Here is a 21,371-nt window from a genome sequence, read left to right on the forward strand (position 1 = left end):
TCGTTATCTCCGAGGCTTTTTGCAATGGTAGTTCATTCAAAACGATCAATATTATTATTATCTTATCGTTCAAGCATCTCAGATACATGCGAGTTATTTGCACGCCTCCTGCCCCGTATAACGAGGCTCGCACGCACACGCGCGCACGCATAACGCGAGAGGCGCGCAGGTTCTGCGGGGAGCGAGGCTAGAACGCTCGCGCGTGCATATAAATATCGTAGCGAGCCGACGAAATGTGATGGATGTGTGTGCTTATTGACAACATGAAGTTTCCCGCGCTCGCTGTCATTCTGCTGATCGTCGTATCGCAATCATCGATTTCAAAATGCCAAACCGGCTCTTATTCGGCGCTTTCCTGTGCACTCGGCAGAGTACATACCATAAACTACTATATTTCTTTGACGTTCCGCTTATTTGTGCGTGGTTGTAATTGGTTTTCCATATGTTTGTGTGTTCTTTAGAGCCTGTTTTATCAGCCAGCGATCAAAGTTGCCAATAACGACTTGTACAAATCGGAGCAGATTGGAGACAATGTTATTTTTTACCTGTACACCAAAGAAAAATCCGAAGGCGAGACGATCAAAGTGGGTGACAGTGATGGCATTCAAAAAAGCTCCTTCGCACATCATAGGCCGACGAAGATACTCATTCACGGTTACATGGCCGATTCAGGTTCCTGTACGGGGTCGAAAGATGGTAATTAAAACTCGTGAATTGTGAAAAGTGCCGGATTTTTAGTGTTCAAAAAATCATACTTTGTCTTTTTTCAAAACGTCTCGCAGCTTTTTTGAAAAACGGAGATTACAACGTGATCGTGATCGACTGGTGGAATATGCAATCGCTTTGGGGCAGTATACCGAAGGATTATTTCACGGTCGCGAAGATGGTCCCAGAAGTTGGACAGTACATTGCGGAAATGATTGATTTCCTCGAAAATCATGGAATGAACGTAGAAACTACGACTCTTATTGGACATTCTCTGGGCTCTCACGCAGTGGGGATTGCTGGTAATAGGACTAGCAACAGAGTTCGTTACATTGTTGGTACGTATCAAAATATATCGAGTAAAATTGATGACGGTGATATCTTTTCTTTGCTGTAACGCTTGCTTAAAATTGCAATAGGCTTAGATCCAGCACAACCTTCATTTGATGATAAAAAACCTGGCGAACGCCTGTCATCGGGTGATGCTGACTTTGTCGAAGTGATACATACAAATCAAGGCGATTGTGGCATGGGTGAACCCATTGGTCATTTCGACTTTTATCCGAATGGTGGTTCTAGACAACCAGGATGTAAAAGTAATACGTGCTCGCACTCTAGATCCTGGGAATTATATGCTGAGTCAATAAATACGTCGAAAGGATTTTATGGTCGGCGCTGCGCGGACTTGGAATCGGCTAAAAATGGTACATGCTCTGGAGAATTAGCGCTGATGGGCGATTTGACGAAAAAGATAGCCACACAAGCGGGAATTTATTATCTTCAAACAAATGACGCGTCTCCATACGCAAGAGGCATGAGATAACTATTATTTGCTGAAAACAATTTCGGCTTATTTTTATATGAGACAATGCAAAAACATTAGTTCCTTAAGTACCGCGAGTGTTCAAGTCACGATGAATGATCCAAGGTATGATCGAAACTATCAATACGATGGATTAAAAGTAAGTGCGAATGACAATGAGTGAGTGAATCGTGCAAATTGTAAATTGAAATAAATATTAAATATATTTTTGTAATAAAATCTAATACATTTATGAATTTAATAGGTTTAGTTGAAAAAGTGGTAAGTTCATCTGTATATTATGAAAAATAACTGTAAATATTTATGTAATGTATGTATCATATTTTGATGAAATAATTTATAGAATTCAATATTATTTTGATAATTAAATAAAACTTGATTTTCTAAGATTATTTATTTTCTCAACATTATACTGCTTTGACGAGGAGTTGAAATAATTTTTATTTATTATAGTAGAAATTAGCATTTTCCAATCCTCTTTTGAAATTTTTAATAAAACATTTTTTGAAAAGGCCTTATTTAGTGCTTAAAAAAATCGGTTATGGGTCACTTGTGAACTTGTTAAAACATTTGTTTTAGCAAAATGTGAGTATGTGTGGTATCAGCTTTATCTAAAGCGGCATCCATGTACAGCTACCAATTATTACATGGTTAATTATAATAACAGCTCACATTCTAAAATTGGTTACAAATTTCTATTGTTCACATCATAGAAAGTTTATCAATGAGACACAAGCTGTACTTGCCAATTGATTTTAATCGTTATACGTGCTACTTTATCTTATCTCTTATTCATTAAGCGTAGGGTAGGATATAAATCGAAATCAGTCCAGCATAGCTTATAGATTTTAGTAGACAAGAATCATGAATTACTCCATCTTTATTTTTATTTTCTGTATTTCACCCTTTATCGGGTTAAGCGACGGCGTTCCAAGTATGGTGGTTTGTGCTTGGGGAAATCCTTCTAAGGTTGGTACAACATTCTAATACTTTTATAACTCATTCAAATAAACATATTAAAAATGTATAAATGATCCTAGGTTATGATAGAGTATGCCAATGAAGAACATGATAGCCATGTGTCAAAGGTTCTTGACGATGATGATGTAAAAACCTACTTATTCAAAAAAGATTCTCCATATCCGTTTCAATTATTTCTGAATGATGAGACTCGTTTAGTTAGCGGTAATTTTGAAATCTCTAAGCCGACTTATATTTTTGTTCATGGTTATAAAAGTTCTATAAAGTCATCCTCAAGTACTTTAATTAGAAATGGTAAGTCGTCTTAAAAACTAAAATATTTTAAGAAATTTTGTAACACATGATGATGATTTCAGCTTTATTGAACAATGGTGATTTTAATGTCATTGTTCTTGATTGGTCCCCATACCAATATTGGGGATTTAAGGGTGCTTTTCCTAAACTTTATCCCAAAGTTGTCAGTGAATTGCCAAATGTTGCAGATTATATTACTAGATTTGTCAAGTTTTTAAAATCATACGGTATGAATATAAAAACTACAACATTAATCGGGCATTCTCTAGGTGCTCATGCAGTTGGTATAGCAAATTACAATTTGGAATCAAAAGTTCCACGTATTGTAGGTAGGTTGTTTTACCCAATATAATCTTAATTAAAATATTCGTTAATTTTATGTTAACGTATTTGTTATTTTTAAGTTGAGGATATTTGATGTTACATTATAAATGTATGTTAAAATTCAGGTTTAGATCCAGCGGGACCTTATTTTCATCATAAGGGCGTTGGAGAGCGTCTATCAAAAGAAGATGCAGAAGTAGTTGAAGTTATTCATTCAGAAAAAGAAAATTGTGGTTTATCAGAACAATTAGGACACTACGATTTTTACCCTAACGGAGGAATGAAGCAGCCTAGTTGTAAAACTAATAAATGCTCTCATTCAAGGTCGTATCGATATTTCGCTGAATCTCTTACCGCAAATAATCAATTTTGGGCTCGTAAGTGCAAAGATTTAGTACAACTGAATGAAGAAAAATGTGACGGAGCCCCAGCGTTAATGGGTGGATTATTCACTAAAAATATAGAGCAGGGAATATATTATCTAAAAACAAGAGATAGCGAGCCTTTTGCATTAGGAAAAACTGATTTGTAAAAAAATGAAATGATGAATTAATTATTTATGTTAAGAAAGCTGAAAATAGTAACTATTATGTTTATAATGTTAGGGCACTTGAAAAAAATATTTGATAAAAAGTTTAAATTGCAATTAAAAATAGACAAATTAAAATTAAAATTGATAGGTTATTTAAAATTAGACTAACTTGGTCACCAATATTGTCATCGAGCAAAGTATTTGTCCTAAAAACTTACAGTAATTAAAACAGAAATCTTAAATTTACTTAAAATATACAATGATTAAAAAAAACATAAAAACCATAATTATTATTTTAAAAAAACATAAAAAATTGATAGAACCAATTATTATTATTTACGAGAACTTTGTTTCGGCTGTAGCTTGTGATAAACTAAGCGCGTGCGCAAAAAATTCATTGTTCATTTACGGTCTTACGTATCTTCGCTGATAACGCGCGAGTAAACTTGCTTATGATACACACATACAGCAAACTCATGCATACCTTTGAACGATGTAGCGCGAATTTCAAATGAATATATATTAATTGTACATTCGAAAAAAATTAATGTAGTAAAATTTTATTGCAAATAAGAAAAATATCTTTTCATTTTGAACATTAAATTATTGACAAATAAAAATGTTATTTTTATATAAATAATCTTATCTTATCATTTAAACTATTCAATTACTATTGTATCATATTATAAAAGTAGATGTCAATCAATAACTTCATCAAGACTACGAAGTAATTTGAAACGGACTTCATAATGTTCGTTTGGCTTGTTATTAATTTTCTGCTCTTAATTGTGCGCAATGGTACGTAGTGTGATTATGAATTTTCTTTCTTTCAATTGATTAAATTAAAATTTTAGCATCAAGTAACCCTCAAGTCAATTCATTTGCTAATATACAAGAAATGATATCAGAAGAAGATATTAAATTATTCAATTCGATAGAAGGAGTGTGGTTTGCTGATGATAGAGGCCATGCGGTTGAAGCCACGCTTGACATATCTATAGGACCCATGAGAATTTTTGAGGATATACAGTCGGAAGTACTATTTTATACGTATGACAAAGAATTAAAAGTATATAAACAGTTTTTTTACGGTGACTTAGAATCTTTAAAAAATAGCACATTTGATCCAAAAAAAGAAACTAAAATTATCACCCACGGATGGTTTAATTCAATGAATAGTGAATCTTGTTCATTAATCAGAGATGGTTTGTGTCAAAATATAATGTAATAGTTCAGATTTATGGTGAATAGTTTGAATGCGTTTTTCTAATAAAGATTCTTTAAATGCTTCTTCAGCTTATGTAACGAGTGGAGATTACAACATAATTGTTATTGATTGGAGTAGTATTTCAATGCGTCTTTATACCTTAGCTGCTTTCCAAGTAGTATCAGTAGGAAATTACGTGTCAAAAGTACTAGAGTTTCTGGAAGTTCAAGGTATGAATCTCAACACGACTACTCTGATTGGGCATTCATTGGGAGCTCACGTGATGGGAATAGCTGGATATTATACTAAGAATACAGTAAATTATATTGTTGGTAGGTCCATACTTATAATTTAAAGATTTCTTTACACATATTTGTATAAAAATTGGTTTTATCAAAATCAGGTTTGGATCCAGCTTTACCTCTTTTTCACTTTGCAAAAACTGGAAGTAGACTGTCGAAAACTGACGCTAACATTGTTGAAGTTATTCATACAAATGGGGGTCTGCTTGGTTACTTATCTGCTATTGGAACAATTGATTTCTATCCAAATGGTGGATATAAACAACCGGGATGTTACTTTGATTTTGGTGGCATTTGTTCTCATCTAAGATCTTATGAGTTCTTCGCAGAATCTATCACGTCAAAAGTGGGATTTTACGCTGTCAAGTGTAATAATTATTTAAGTTTTAGATTAGGTTTGTGCAAAGGAGAACAAATATTAATGGGTGGAAACAACTTACCAACAGTCTCTGGAATATTTTATTTAATAACAAAAAGTTCAAGCCCATACGCAGCTGGACTTGAATAACAATGATACATTTTTTTGAGTGGTACATTTACATTTCGGAATTTTTTTCGCTTCATCGGTAGAAATAAATGAAAATGAAATCATCATCGCTATTATTGTTCATGAATATTTCAAAGTGAATAATTTTAATATGACTCATTCGGATACTGTAAATATTACTAGCTATTAAGAGAAGAGTAACCAGTTTTGTGCACCTTGATTCACATTTACTCATTCAACGTGTATGTCGCAAAAAAAGATATACCCACTTTAGATTCACTAAAGTGTTTTTGATGCTCATAATTGCGTGAGCAAATTGATGAGATCAAATAGTAAAAATATTTTACGAATAAGATTAAAAAATTAAAAATGCCAAGTAGAGTTTTCTTCAACTTTATAAAAATGATATAATAAGGATATAATGGTCTAACTTATTGATTTTATGTGTTAATTATATATTAATCTACATATGGTTACTTATAATTTATTCCTAAAATGTAAGCTTTTTTTATACATAGTTACAGTAGAATAGGTGAAAAATTGAATTTGAAAATAATAGCAATTCAGTACTAGTGACGATTGTTGTCGAAGCGAATAGAAACGAGCGGGGCAGAGAGGGGAATACGTTCTAGCTTCTGTTTTGATTGAAAACTCAAGTGCCCTTGCGATCTTAATCAAGGGCTGGAAATTTTCAGCTCGATCGATTGGATAAACGAGAGTATATATCGGAGGGAAAGGGAGAAAAAGAGAAAAAAGAGAAGAGGCTACGTACATAGCCGCACACACGTGCACGCAAAGGTACCCAAGCATATTCGCGTTTACGCTTCTCGTTGTACTACTACTCGTTATTTCGCTCAGCGATTATTTCCGTGGACGCGTTTTTTACCATACTAACATCTAGATATAGCTGCTTCTGCTGCAACATTTCCTATACGCGATCCTTTCGTTGTTTTATCTAATCTGCGCTCTCTCCTTCCTCGTGTTGGACGGCCACCTCTACCTACCCCTCAGCTTACTGCTACTGGCTCTACCACTGCTGCTTTCAACGATGTTTTGATCTTTAAATATATGTCTGTATTTTAGGGCTTTATATCGCATATGCGTCACGCGTATGAGATGTGACTATGTATGCGATGATGCGCATTTTATCTCACTGTGATTGTATTATCCACGTATCTTATTGTCAACCTTCTCGCGTTAAATTTTTTTTTTATTACTGTTTTCACGAAATGGTGATATTTGAATCGATCGAAGATTTGAAAAGAATCGATAAAATTAATGATTGCTAATTTTTAATTTGTCGAATGTACTTGATGTTCGAAGTAGTAAAACAAACAGATATTTATTTCGAACTTTGAATGTAGGAATCATTATTATCGACTTGTACCCAGAACGTCTCTGCGCTATATATAGCTCACCCTGCGCGTATGTTTGCATTTATACATGAGCCCGTGCCAACAGTACGCGGGTAATGTGAGCGCGAGCTGTTTTAGTTGTCAAATTACCCTAAAGATGTCATTAGCGGCGCAGCTAATAAGACTGCAGTTTTATTCTCGTGAGAAGATAAAAGTTTCCTAGACTTGTACTTGTCATAAACATTTTAATAATCTAAATATTTTCAATCTGATATAATATAAATTAAAATGCTTTAGAATAAATATGTTTCTGTCCACGACGTAAAGAATCACATGACTCGTCAAGCTCTTTCATTGGGCGCATTTAATTAATTAGCGATTTCTGCAAGTTCTTTTTGAGGAGTACATTTACACTTTCGCTTCCTTTCATTTTTCCAACTTAACTTTATTCGGTGAAAAAATTAATGTGCAGTTTGCGTATTACGATCTTGGGGCTGGTTAATTAGTAAGGAAAAACTTAGCAACGTTACGGATGAGCGATGAAGAAATTTTTTTGAATGTAAGAAAAGAATTTTTTTCGCAGTCGTTAGCAAAAGCGCTGCGCGACGAATACATAAGAGCAATTAATTTTAATATGATGCTGCGTGTCTTTTCTTAGCAATTACTAAGCTTAAACTTTAAATGTTTTCTTTTCACAAGCGAATATCATTCATAAAAGTTAACTCGAATTTAAATATACTAGTTAGATTTTAATGACATTAATTTTGCTATCAACATTCTATGTAAAATATTCGTAAATATATTTTAACTCTCAAAAAATTAAAAAAAAAACTAAACAAGAGAAAACAAGATAATTGTAATTTCTGAAATAATGACAAATTCTTCCATATGGTAAACGCGGTAATTACTATTTGATCTTTCATTCGATTCTGAAGTAGTCACAGCGTACAATACAAGAGAGCATTGCCTGGTTCAAAGCTAAGCAGTGAGAGCATTTATTGGCTATCTCGCGCGTCGGGCGGTCGAACGCAGGCACATTCATCTCCGAGCTTGACGAGCTTACATCAAAGTCTTTGCCTGGCGCGTGAGCATCGGCAGGACCAGACATCCCAGCGGCGGCGCATCCTGCGGATCGTAACTCAATAATAAAATGCACTTCGATATGGACCTATGCGTTATCACTTTGCGCACAGAGAGAGAGAGTATCCGTACAGTCGAAGTAGGACCCATACATTTCGGTCGATTCGCACCCAAGCCAAATTCAACCTTCCTCTGCGTGTACGTATACACATAAGGCTTTTGCTGCGTGTGTGTACCTAAACGTACCTAGGAGAACATTCATTCGCGTGTGCATCGTTGCACTACGCACAAGTTCTCTTTACTATATAAGCGCCAGAATACGTCTGTGGCACGGCAGCTTCCCCTTTTGGATGAAGCAATTCACTCTCTCGCTTCCTCTCTCTCTCTCTCTCTCTCTCTCTCTCTCTATCTCATACACAGAAGCTCACACGTAGTATATCTAGTATATAGGATGCGTGCGCTGCAGCCAAAGTCATGTTCAGAGCTAGACTCTGGTCATCTGCTGCTAGATTTGGACGACCAAGCTCTCCTAGCGCACTTGCCCGCGCTTCGTATGTACGGTAAATCACGGCGTCACCACAGATCCAATTATCAAATTGTCCAGCTTCTCTCCCTCTCTCTCTCGCTCTTGCATTCAAACTGCTGCTAGCCAACAAACTTGTGTATATTTTAAGAGAAGAAATGTACCTAAAACCCTCCCGCAGGCAGAGTGACATCGAAGAGTTTGTCGCAAGAACCGAACTAGTTCGCGTTAAATCGTTTGTCCCCAGATTTATGTAGGCATATGTACTTCTATACAAAGGGTGCGAAGGCAAGGGTAGCTGCAATGTTTCCATTTGATGCAATTACAAAAAATCACCATTATTATAGTGTATACAAATGAAGGTACATATGAATATAACTTGGTAAAGATATACCCTTGGTAAAGATTATTAAACAGTGCACTGCTTTAAAGAGAGATAGTGAAGACCGGTGAAAATGCGTCACTGTTTGTACTAAACAAATGAAATTTTTAAATGTCGATAAATTAAACTGCTTGTGTCGTGATGTCATAACGATCAATTGAATCGTGGGAGGTGTCACGATAAAATTTAGTTGTAAAGATGAATCGAGCTAAAACATCATTTTGAACATTTTTAAAAAACCTATACGTCGAATTTAAATTACTATTATGATTTTTCCTTAATTAAAAAGTCAAGCATCGAAATACTACCGTAAAAATGTAATATAAAAAGCGATAGAACTTGAGAAATGAGTAGTTGAGTAAATATTTTTTATAGATAATTTATCACATGCAAACAAAAATGTACTTTTCGCCCCCAACGACGAAAGCGTTATCGTATAAAAAATGGTCACGATGGGAACACATATAAATACAGCTAGCATTTTAGAGTGCAGCAGTTGGTTCTATCGTGCCTTCAGTTACACCTTTTTGACATTCAAACTTGAAACTCGTACGTAAATAATCTGAGAGAAATCAAAGTGTTAATTGCCTCGTGATACTTTTATTGAATCTCTAAAATCTAATTGTTCAATTATTGTTGCATTTTACAGGTGCAAAATGGGAAAAATAGTGATTGTTCTGTGCATCATTGCATTGATAGCTGGTGTCACTATAGCTCAAGACGCCGAAGCAGTCCTATGCAGACCTGGAGGAACTATTGTAAGTTAATATTTGCAGTTTTTATTATTTCATTCATTTAAATTCTTTAATTTTTTGAGATATTTTAAGTTGAATTCGTTGTGCTATTTTTCTGATTAGCATCTATTAAACTATTTCTATCGATTGAATACTATTAAATCAATTTTGTACAAAAAATCAGAATTGATTAAAAACTGATAATGGCTGTCAAAATTAATATATTGTATAATAATATTAATCAGTAATCAATAAAATTCTTCATTTTCCAGTGTCGTTCCGATGCCGATTGTTGCGTTGGATTAGTCTGTAATTTATGGGCTGGAAGATGCACAGCACCAAAACTTCCTCCCCCAGTGCCAGAAGAAGAAGAAGTATCTGGAGAAGTTTAATAATAAATAACTTGGATCAATCTGAATAATTTTAAAATTTTAATTGTTTTCTTATGTTTATTAATTTAATGGCTCATAAATTCTTGTAGATATCTATAAGCGATTTGTTATAAAATTAAAAACCAAAATAAATATAAATATATTAAAATTCAAAGAACCGTTCATTTATTTTATAAATAAATTATGAAAATCCTTTAAAAATTAATAAATTCGATAAAAATCATTATATTACGATTTTTATTGTTCAGATAAGTTTATGCAGTTTATACTATTTAAATATAAGATGATTTTTATTTTTTGAAATATGTACTGAAACAAAAGTCGGTTGCATACTTTTATTGAAACAATGAACGACAAGAAAAGGTATGATAAATATATTTTTAAGGGTAGCCAAACCTAAGATTGACCGCTTGGAAATACGTTCACTTTAGTACAATAAATAACCAATTTTTTAAACCAATAATGCTAATTGTAACGGCTATCCTAATAGTGCAATCCGTTTCACTTTTCTTAATGATAGTAGTCATTCGGTTGTAAAGCTCGCTTGATACGTGAATAATAGTAGCACGCGTGTATATAGCGAGAGAAATCGCTTGTTGACTCATGAACGCGGTTCGCGAGATCAGATCTGTATCTTGGACCGGAAGACAAGCATCGCGCTGCGACATTAGCGATATTTGTAGAGTTATGATTAAACCAAATCGAGAGATCTTTACCATAGACACTCTTCTACATAAGCCACTATGAATTATTGTACAGGTGCACGAGAGGACATTATTCTTGGATAGCAGCTTTCTCAATTGAAAGAAAACAATAAAAACAAATAAAAAAAAAGTTTTTATCATACTCAATAAATACTGGCGTAAAAACTAACCAAATTATATGGATAAAGAGCAAATGCAGTATCACATTTGACATCAAAAACGTTATCGGAAGTATTAAGTTTTGCTCGAATACTTAGCTTACTACTTTATTTTATGAAAAATCGTTTGATGCTCCCGTCCCCTTCCCTGCTGCAGTTACATTTTTTTCGTGTTTAACCCATTAGCGCCCAGCCGGACACTTTTTTCAACTGAACTTTAGGCAAAAATCTTTACTATTCAGAATTTTGCTAAAAATTAACGAGTTCATGTATCTAACGGGAAATTTAATGCCCTTTTCGAATATGGCTTCAAAATTAATCTTAAAATTATTGTTCAAAAGTTATAAACAATTGAACAAAAAAAAACACGAATTGAAAAAAAAAAATTGTCTTCAACTCGAATTTTAAAACAGAAACAGGCTTGATACTTAGGTCCCGAGCACATTAAAGGTGTCCATGGGATGTAAACTGAAAATCCCAATATCCATAATATCGGAATTGGACATTTTTCATAAAAAAATGGCGCTTCGTAGAAAAAAGACCGTATATGAGCTAAACCAATTTTTTTACATGACAAGGATGCATTTAGGAAAAAAAGTTATATTGTAAAAGTTCTTAGAATTGTTCAAAGAACAACCCTGAATTTTTTCAGAATTTTTGGTGAAAATTTTTGAATTTTCGGAAAATGATGAAATCCAAAAAATCCAAAATTATTCGAAAAATTCAAAAATTTTCACCAAAAATTCTGAAAAAATTCAGGGTTGTTCTTTGAACAATTCTAAGAACTTTTTCAATATAACTTTTTTTCCTAAATGCATCCTTGTCATGTAAAAAAATTGGTTTAGCTCATATACGGTCTTTTTTCTACGAAGCGCCATTTTTTTATGAAAAATGTCCAATTCCGATATTATGGATATTGGGATTTTCAGTTTACATCCCATGGACACCTTTAATGTGCTCGGGACCTAAGTATCAAGCCTGTTTCTGTTTTAAAATTCGAGTTGAAGACAATTTTTTTTTTTTAAATCGTGTTTTTTTTTGTTCAATTGTTTATAACTTTTGAACAATAATTTTAAGATTAATTTTGAAGCCATATTCGAAAAGGGCATTAAATTTCCCGTTAGATACATGAACTCGTTAATTTTTAGCAAAATTCTGAATAGTAAAGATTTTTGCCTAAAGTTCAGTTGAAAAAAGTGTCCGGCTGGGCGCTAATGGGTTAAAAGTTAATGTCACACAAGTATACTTTTGTAAATAAATTAGTCAAGGTTTTCATGTAGTACTTCATGCTAAGGTTGGATACAATATTTTATAGCACAAGAGCTTAAAAGTAGCGCCAAAATTTCGATTTGTAGGTTGCAGTTTTATAAAACTTATTACTAAGGTAGGGTAATAAAACTGTTAGTAATCGTACATCAGCTAGTTTTTGGACGTCACGAGTTAAAACATATTTGAAACGTAAAAATCGAAACATAAAAATTACATTTTCACAGAATATGGTGTCCGATAAATAGACAAAAGTTTAAATTTTGAGTTCTAGTTATCGGTCACTTCTATAATTTGTTTTTTTGTATTCGAGCTCTAAATTTTAATACATTTATATTTTGTTCTATCTATGTATTCAAACATATGATGAGTTTTTTTTACTCGAGATTTTTATAACCGCTCAAACCTTGCCTAGCATACTTTATAGGCAATATGGCAATCCGTATAGGTTAATTTAGATCAAAAAAACTTAATTAAAGAAAAAATGTTCGTTTAATAGTTGAAAACCTATAAATCATATGATTTATCATTTGAAAAACTCTTGATCACCCGGTCTGGCCTATCATCTGTTTAGTTTCACCTGGAGAAGCAGATTTGGTTCAGTCGAATGATCAAAATTCGTTCAAAATAAAATTATCCTACGACTCTCGATTCAAAAACTTGTTTTTGAGCTTGTCACATAGCTATACTAGGAGTTAGCAATTACATTACTTCATATTTTGTACCCATTCACTTCAATCGATTCCAATATTAAAATTATTTGAAAGAAAAAACGTGTTTGTATTTTTTGATAGTCATTTTTATTCAGAGAAATCAAAATATATATCTACCAAATAAAATAAAGAATCCAGAAAGTTTATTATTTTTCATTGGGTCTAAATTATCAAACTTGTTTATTATTCACACTTTTAGTTAAATTAAACTGGACCGGCTCCCCCAACTCCTCCAACAATTGGAATTTTTGATTTTGTGCACCGTCCAGCCCATAAGTTGCACACGAATCCAAGACAACAATCAGAATCAGCTGCGCACTGAAAATTAAAATCAATAATGTAACCGAATTTTTTTTTGTCAAATCGATCAATTAACATACAATAAATCCAGGCGGTTTGCAGAGTGTATCTTGAGCTGACACAAACATTACGCCAAAGGCCAATACGACCAAACACAGAATAATTGTTGATTTGTACATTTTGGAAGTCTGAGAAAATACGAATCATTGAGTAAGTTTTATTTATGTAGATGATTTCATGTTCAGATTAACTTTATAACAAGCTTTGAATTTTATATAAAGGTAATTCATATAGTTTTTTTATTAAAACTATACAATTCTTTTGAAATGGAATAGTAATTCTCAATATTTTTTGTAATTATTTTGTGCAACACAAACACTCACTTTTCACTAAGTTTTTCGTCGTTTTACCAGAACGTTGAAGTAACTGATGTTTGGTGCAAGAGTTTTGCGACTTTTTATGTATTCGCATTGGTAAACATAACGGCTCGTGATATCGTCTTATTTTCCTTTTTTAGAAAAAAGAACTTATCTGTTTGTCATTGATTTAATCTAAAATTATTTATACAACAATAAATAGGTAAATATTAATCCTAAGAATTTTGAGAATGCTATGCACAAATAGTCGGTTGAGAAAAATAGCCTCAAGAGAGCCTTGATTTGAAAAACACTTGATTTTTACCAAAAAATAATAATTTCTTTGGAAAAGATTTAAGTAACATCCATGAATCGACGTTCAAGTAAAAACATCTTATTCTTTATATTTTTTAGTAAAAGCACAGAAATGACCTTGAGTTTCTAAAGTCCTTTCTTGGAGAAAATTATTGCGCAATTTAAAAAAACCTAATTCATTTGAAACAAAAAAATTGTGAGATCAGCAATTTTTCATTTTAAAACAATAACATACGGGTCAGTCACGTACTCGCGCTGAAAATGGGAATTTCACGAAACTTGACCGGAATAACAAAGAGTCAGATTGTGTTCAAGTGCATGTAAAATTATTATGAAGACTAAAACCCACGATTCTTCAATGAGTCATATAAACGGAGACTCTCTCTTTAAAAGACTCAGTTGTGTGCGAGCGCTCGAAGTGATTGTATCCTATAGCTTCTCGTAGAGTGAATTTGTATAACTTACAAAGTTAAAGTAAGAATCATTAATCTATTTGATTTTCTTTAATGCTAGTGTATTTCATTTGCGATTGCGAATAAACAGTGAAATTGTATAACTTGTGCTCAATTAAGTTTCAATCAAATTTATTTTGATGTTGATTACAGTACAAGATGTGATTAAAAAATATTATTGGTTCATTCACTGAAAAATAAATAAATTTGGTTCAATAGCGTTTAAATAATTTATTTTTAAAAAATAATTTATTGCCGTATAGTAAAAGATTTGAGTATTTTAAAATTTAATTTCATGTAAAGTCAATGTATAAAAAATGTCGTAGTGAAAACTTACATTGATAACTTATACCATTATGTTTATTTTCAGATAGATAAAATGACTAAATTATTAACATTTTTGTTGACTATCTGCTTGGTGGTGATAGTAACTTCTGCAGCCACATCTGATAAAAAATGTGGTCGCCATGGTGATCCCGTGAGTAACAAGTATAATTCCTATTTTTCTGTAATACGCAACATTCTAATTAAAATTAGAGAAAACTTGAAAGTTTTAGAAATTTCAAAAAGTATTAAGCACTATTAAAAAATGACCATGACCTCCAAAACTTATTTGGCTATATTTTAATTATTGCGTATTCGAATATTCTAGTGTGTGTCTGTAGCCGATTGCTGCCCAGTGAAGCAAATGGCCTGCAATCGTTTCGCACAAAGATGTCAAATTCAAATTACCAAAGAGGAACTTTTAGCGCAACGGGAAAAGATCCTTGGGCGCCGTGGACCAGACAACAAATGAATGTGAAATCAAGAAGTAATTTTTAAGTTTAATTTTATTTTTGTAATTGTGTGAATCTCATTATACAAGATCTGAAAACGTGAATTGCAACGAAAGATCTATTCGATTTTTAAATGATGATATTTCGATTTATAAAAAGCGAAATGAAAAGTTATATCTTCGTGTTCAACTTAGTACAAATAAATACATTTGAAGAGATTCAAATTTTCTTTAAAATTATTTCTTGTCTAAAAAACAAAATTCATCTTTTATTGGCATTATTAATTTTTTAATGACGATAGAGCCTGCTACGCATGCGTATATTTTTAAATAGTTTATGTTTTTGACTGTAAATGGTGTTATTTTCAGTCTAGTAAATATAATATATCAAAACAAAATAATAAAATAAAATTTATAATATGTAAAAAATGCGTGAGGAAAAAAGTGGGAAAATCCGTTGATTCGACTTCTTGATAAGATGTTTTCTCGCCAGATGAGTGAGTTCACAGGCCATCGTGATATGATGACACATATATAAGGAAAAGTCTAAGGCTCGTTGAAGTGGCAAAGCCGAGCCTGTGAGCTGATTGTGCTTCTTAAATCTGCAGACGTGGTTAAAGAGATTCATCCCTCAAACTTATCCTCCTTTTGCTAGGGGCGAGCATGTACATGAAAGTTGAAAAATAAAGCAACTTTCGTCAAATAAACAAACATTACACGACAACGTTTTTCGGAGACACGTGAAGTGAGCTAAGAGATGACGCAATTGCGCGAGCAGTGCAGCAATATACACGAAAAATGTATGTACGTACGGAAAAAGTATATAGATAGCGCATAAGCCGCAGGGCACATGTAGGCAATGTGCTGAGGTCTGCAAACCCCGAATTGACAGAACCTCTTTGTTTTTTGTGGACGAGAAAAAGCTGGTGAGAGATAAAGAGAGCAAACGTTTGTTGTTTTCTTGCTGTCAAAAAACTCATGTTTTAGCTGCTGGTGTATTTCTGCGCAGCGAAAAATCTGTTGCTACATTTACAACTTCAACGCACATGCACCAAATAAGACTTAATTTACGAATAAGGTTTCTCTGATTATCAGTAAAATCTGCGTTTCAATACGAAGAAGGAATCATTTTTGAATGTCCACTTACTATTTAAACTCAACTTCCACTACATTTTTGAATTTAAATCTGGTTGTCTTACAGATGAATAATATTTATTTTCCATTATGTTTAGCATCAGAATGCTGTCATAGCTCGTATATTCAAAAATAAAACTCAAATGTCAAGATTTCGCAAACCGGCAAATTAAAATATTTATTTAACTTCTTGCATTACAGTGAACTGATCGATAACCCTGAAGCATAAACTGCAGATAAATGACGTCTGTGTGAAATTGGTTTCCCGAGATAAGATTTCAAATTATGCGTAATATCACTAAGATTAAGCCAGATTACTTTATTTCTATTTAATAATTTACATAACCGATGAGTAGAATATTACTACATAGTTTACGTTTAAAAATCATGTCGTTAAATTTAGTTCAGAGTGCAAGTGATTAGGTAATTTGAATTATTTGTTTAGAAATAATCGGAATAATAATCCTCTTATTTATGTGCATTTTTGAATTATATATTGATTTGAAAATTAACTCCCTTAGCTACATACGTCGTATGAATAGAAAATAATAATTCATACAATGTAATATTCTTCTTCTACGCGACATGCTATCTCATATGTGTGTAAATGCAAAACGTGCCTCGCGCGATAGCGATCACTGCTTAGTGGTGTATCAGACATTGTATATCTTTGTCGGAGAATTTTTGAGCAAATACGGTGAAAAATCTACTCGGTTCATGTACGTATCTTACATACATTTATATGTATGCACGGGTCGAAGGGCTAAATGCAAACTTATCGTGCTTATGTTCCATCTGGATAATAGCACAGTCAGATATTTGAATAAATTTAATAGTTACAAAGATGCCCTCGTTCTTTGCATACGTGCGCGTGACGTCCAAGGACACTCAAGTTAATGATGAAGAGTAATGAGTGTCATGTTCTGAATAATTTATCATCAGACAAGCTTTAAAATTGACGCTTTCGAAGAAGCTTTATTCGATGTGTATATGGTGCATACACTTATATACAATTGTGCGAGCACTATTTCAATCTTAGATCAGCGCGACAGTTCGCGTGTGCGGCAATGTATTCACGAACATCATAAAGTTTTTTTTTATCGGTTAATCATATAGAGCGTGGATTGTAATGCACATATGTACGCTGCCGACGATAAGATATTCTTTAGTTGCGTATTTTTAATATCTGCAAAACCACTTAACTTGAAAGAATGAAAAAATTGCTGGATTATCGTTGCTTGGATGTGAGTCCTGAAGCATCATACTGGTATGGATCGATCAAATGTTAATGCTATCATTTTACAAGGATATATGCATAATATGTAGAATCGTTTGTAAAATGATTTATACAATTCTAAGATAATGGTGAACTCAATTGATAGTCAATTTAGGCTGCCTCATCAATTTCTTCGATACTGACGACTTTGCATCGTTCATAAAATATCTTGTTAAGATGCTCCACATCTTTCATTTTTGAAATCATCATAAGTAAAGCTATCCTTGATTCCCTACGAATCATCAAAACATCTTGTAGAGAAAACTGCGTTTCCGATTATTAGCCACCTCTGCCTTATGAATAGAAATCTCTTTGTCGTTCTCTTTTTAAGTCATTTAATAAGCACTGTCGATTGTTGTACATATACTAATTCGATATAAAGCAGTAGCTATATATACGTTTTCCTTCAGGCTGCAAGCTTACCTCATACCCCCTTCGAGCTTTTGCTTTATAAACGGTCTACGTCTCTCGTTCGGTCATTCGTCATCGTGTCCAAACGATACTCAGGCATACACGATGCATCTCTGGACAAATGCGACGTGTGTGTGTGCGTGTGTGTGTGTGTGTAAACGAATATAACACGAGTTAGCGTGTGTGCGCGTCTCGTCGGTGGCGGCCGCTTGTAGCAGTCATTAGGCATAGATTCAAAAAGGGGTGACTTAGCTGAGCCACCCAGCGCGAGATATATAGTCGACCCCGGGAGGGCTGCGCTGGTGCCATGTATGCATGCGCTTGCCACCGCTGCTGCTGCTGCTGCTGCTGGCTAGCTCTCTTATCCGCGGAAATTCGGGCGCCTCGTCGCTACCACACTGCCGTTCGTTGCATCGTGGAAACTGCAGCGCAGCAGCAGCAGGAATATAGAAAGTTGCACGCGAGTTGTTAAAGGGGGGAGGCTCGAGAGATGCAGCAGCAGCGCACAGGCAATGGTATACATAAAGCAAGAGAAAGCGAAGGGTAAGAGGAGGGTTGTGCAGACTGGCTGCAGTCTGGTTGCCATGGCGATACCCACACGCGGGCCTGTGTGTGTGCGTATATAGCGTCACTGGACATTCTCATCCTCGCGCGTCCACCGCCGCCGCCGCCGTTTCTCTTTTGCCTCTTCCTCCTCGTCTCTTGCCTGCAGCAGCCTGCCTGCCTGCCAGCCACCACCGTTCACTCTGTTCTCTACTCTATCTTCTCTTCTTCTCTCTCTCTCTCTCTCTCTCTCTCTCTCGTACGTGCAGCATTCTCTCGTTCCTCTCTCGTTCCTCTCTCGTTCCTCTCGTTTGTGCTGGACTCTCTCCTTTTCATTGCTGCTGCTGCTGCAGTGTCCCTCTACTGCTATATACCACTCCCTTCGCGAAAGCAACGCCTCGAATATATAAATGTACGTGTGCAAGGGTGTGCGAGCGGGTGGCTTGTAGGAACAGACACGAGAGACGGAGAAAGAGCGATGATCCTACAGAAACCTCTCTCTCTGTACATATATAAACGAATTTGTGCAGCAGCGCACCAAGGATCACGACTCGCAGAATGGACGCGAGAAGCTTTAAGCTTCGGGTGAAAACACTGATCTCTTATTACCCCAAAGCTAATCTACTGGATTGCGCATCCCAAAGAGCTCCTCTCTTGTAGCCGGTGTTTATCGATGTCTCCGCTTGATATCTGCAGTCCAGCCTCCATAGTGCTCTTGAGTGATGGTCTTTTCGCTTTTATGCTGGAAAACTCATCTTCGCGAACAAACAGATCTTTTTCTGCGATGTTGTGAACAGTTTCATGATTTAAGGGTAACATGAGTCGAAGGACAGTCATCTTATGAAACTTGCTTGTCTGGTGATTGTTTGATAGTTCATCAATATTTTTATATGTAATAACAAGTATAATATACTTTAATTAACACTAATATATAAAATAACTAGAAATTAAACATAATATAACTAGACTCATTCAGCAAGCTTCACCCGCTCGATATTTGCACTAAATTAAAAAATGAATATTAACTAATTTTTTATGAATTTAGATTATTTACCAATTGCTAATTTTCAAACTACTAATAATTACAATCATAAATTGTTCTCTCCGAGTAATAGCGTTAAGCCAAGAAAGTCGCTGCAGTCTACATAAGCACTTAGTCTCAAGGAAAGATTGCCAAAAACTCTACCCCTTGAATTGACTTTTCCTTGTGATGAGTAAAATGAGAAAGGCTACGGCATGGCTTAACATCAGCCAACTGGGCGCGACTTAGACCATTACTTTTTTATAAAAGATTAATGATTAATAATAGTTTTTATCTGATCTCAAATTTGACAGTGGAATAAGACCAAACTGAAAATTGTGATAATGGGCCCTTGCGGATCAAACGTACCATCCGTTAACATATGAAGAGTGCATCACTTACGTGTATGACTGTAATTTTCTTTAATTTTAAACTCAAAATAAACTCTTCATTGAGTTGCGTAATTTGCAAAAAGTGCATACTTGCATCATATATTAAAGAACTGAAATATTTCATGCTTACTTATGCCAGTCACCTATCCAAGAATGCAAAATATAAAAATGCAATGTTCCTCGAAATATTCCGTAAAAATAAATTCTCTAAGTCATACGATGCACATACGATTGGAAATTTACAAAGATGTCAATATTGCTATCATTTTCGTGTGCGTAGGGAGACGTACACATGCGAAATCGAAAGAAGCACAGTACAAGTAAAGAGATAGAAAGCTTGTGATAATTTTATGATTCAGCGGGGAAAATACTTAAATGCATGGATTAATTACACAAAACAAAAACTATATAAATAGCTCGATCGAATTGATAGTTGGTGAATTTAAATTAAGTCGACGAAAATTATTCAATATTCCGAATTATTGCAAACTTATGAGTTCATTAACTTTGTAATGTTGCGTTATTCAAATATTCAATATATATGGAATAATAATCATATTAAAATATTTTAAAACAAAAGTGATTGTCAAACGTGATTTTCATTAATTATTTCGTTAATTTACACGTATTTCTTGTTAAAGGAAAAAGAGAAACATAAGTGTTTTTAAAAAATTATTTGATTTCCGGTGAAAGTAAACTTTTGCACTCAAATGTAATCAAATATCGGTGTATTTACTTTCGACGCAGTCACCGGTCATCGAGCGGCGTTCTCAAGTATCATCGTTTCACGCGAGTTAGCATTGGCCGGCTCATCGTTTATACATATTATAATATATCGACACATCGTATCGAAGCTTATCACGAGAGACAAATAGAAAGAGAGAAAGAATGTGTGTGTGTGTGCGAGAGAGAAAGAGAGAGAGAAGTGACGTATGCGTATTGCACCTCGCCGATGGGTGTGAGCGCGTGAGACAGAACAACGTACCCCTCTCGATCGTTTTTCGCACTCCCCTTGTCGATTCATAAACACACCGTTGGCCCAGTGACCATGGCATACACTGGCGCATACACGTACACACATCGAAGCTTACAATATATATGCAGCAAGGCGCGTGTCTCCGTAATGTACAGGCTCCGCCGTATAATAGCCGTGCTGCGAATGTGTGTGCGTGTATGTGTACTCTGTGCGAGCGGTTATCAGGGCCGATTGAATGCCTAAGATTCTGAGGCGAGACCAATTGCCTTTGCTCCGCAGATATCTATATCTATCTCTGGAAGCATATATATAAAATATAGACACATGTACAGGTATCTCAGCTGTGACCAGCTATAACCGATGTCTCCTATATAGTCCGCATGTCTATGCCTGTTGCTTTGCGTCATTGTGCTTTGATCGTGTACGCATATACATATATAGTACCACTATTACTGGTT

At 34.5% G+C, this 21,371-nt stretch overlaps 3 protein-coding genes across 3 annotated transcripts; all 3 read left to right on the forward strand.

Moving 5' to 3' along the window:
• The first annotated feature begins 263 nt into the window (after positions 1–263).
• LOC106655954 lies at positions 264–4,115 on the forward strand. Its single transcript, XM_014376564.2, has 9 exons — positions 264–371; positions 462–696; positions 783–1,043; positions 1,125–1,517; positions 1,773–1,789; positions 2,384–2,497; positions 2,569–2,803; positions 2,866–3,132; positions 3,253–4,115. Exons 1-9 carry the CDS (start codon positions 264–266, stop codon positions 3,657–3,659), a joined length of 2,037 nt encoding a protein of 678 aa, XP_014232050.2. The 3' UTR covers positions 3,660–4,115.
• A 253-nt stretch (positions 4,116–4,368) lies between these two features.
• On the forward strand, positions 4,369–6,031 carry LOC106656101 (pancreatic triacylglycerol lipase-like). Its single transcript, XM_014376772.2, has 4 exons — positions 4,369–4,457; positions 4,514–4,864; positions 4,956–5,198; positions 5,270–6,031. The coding sequence occupies exons 1-4, from the start codon at positions 4,409–4,411 to the stop codon at positions 5,674–5,676; spliced, it is 1,050 nt and encodes a 349-aa protein (XP_014232258.1). The 5' UTR covers positions 4,369–4,408; the 3' UTR covers positions 5,677–6,031.
• Positions 6,032–14,295: 8,264 nt separating this feature from the next.
• LOC106656126 (omega-conotoxin-like protein 1) lies at positions 14,296–15,385 on the forward strand. The gene is made up of 3 exons (XM_014376812.1): positions 14,296–14,407; positions 14,756–14,863; positions 15,038–15,385. The coding sequence occupies exons 2-3, from the start codon at positions 14,765–14,767 to the stop codon at positions 15,179–15,181; spliced, it is 243 nt and encodes an 80-aa protein (XP_014232298.1). The 5' UTR covers positions 14,296–14,407; positions 14,756–14,764; the 3' UTR covers positions 15,182–15,385.
• Positions 15,386–21,371: the final 5,986 nt, after the last annotated feature.

The sequence above is a fragment of the Trichogramma pretiosum genome, unplaced genomic scaffold (assembly GCF_000599845.2).
Source record: "Trichogramma pretiosum strain Unisexual culture from Peru unplaced genomic scaffold, Tpre_2.0 scaffold7, whole genome shotgun sequence".
In the NCBI taxonomy this organism is placed as follows: domain Eukaryota; kingdom Metazoa; phylum Arthropoda; class Insecta; order Hymenoptera; family Trichogrammatidae; genus Trichogramma; species Trichogramma pretiosum.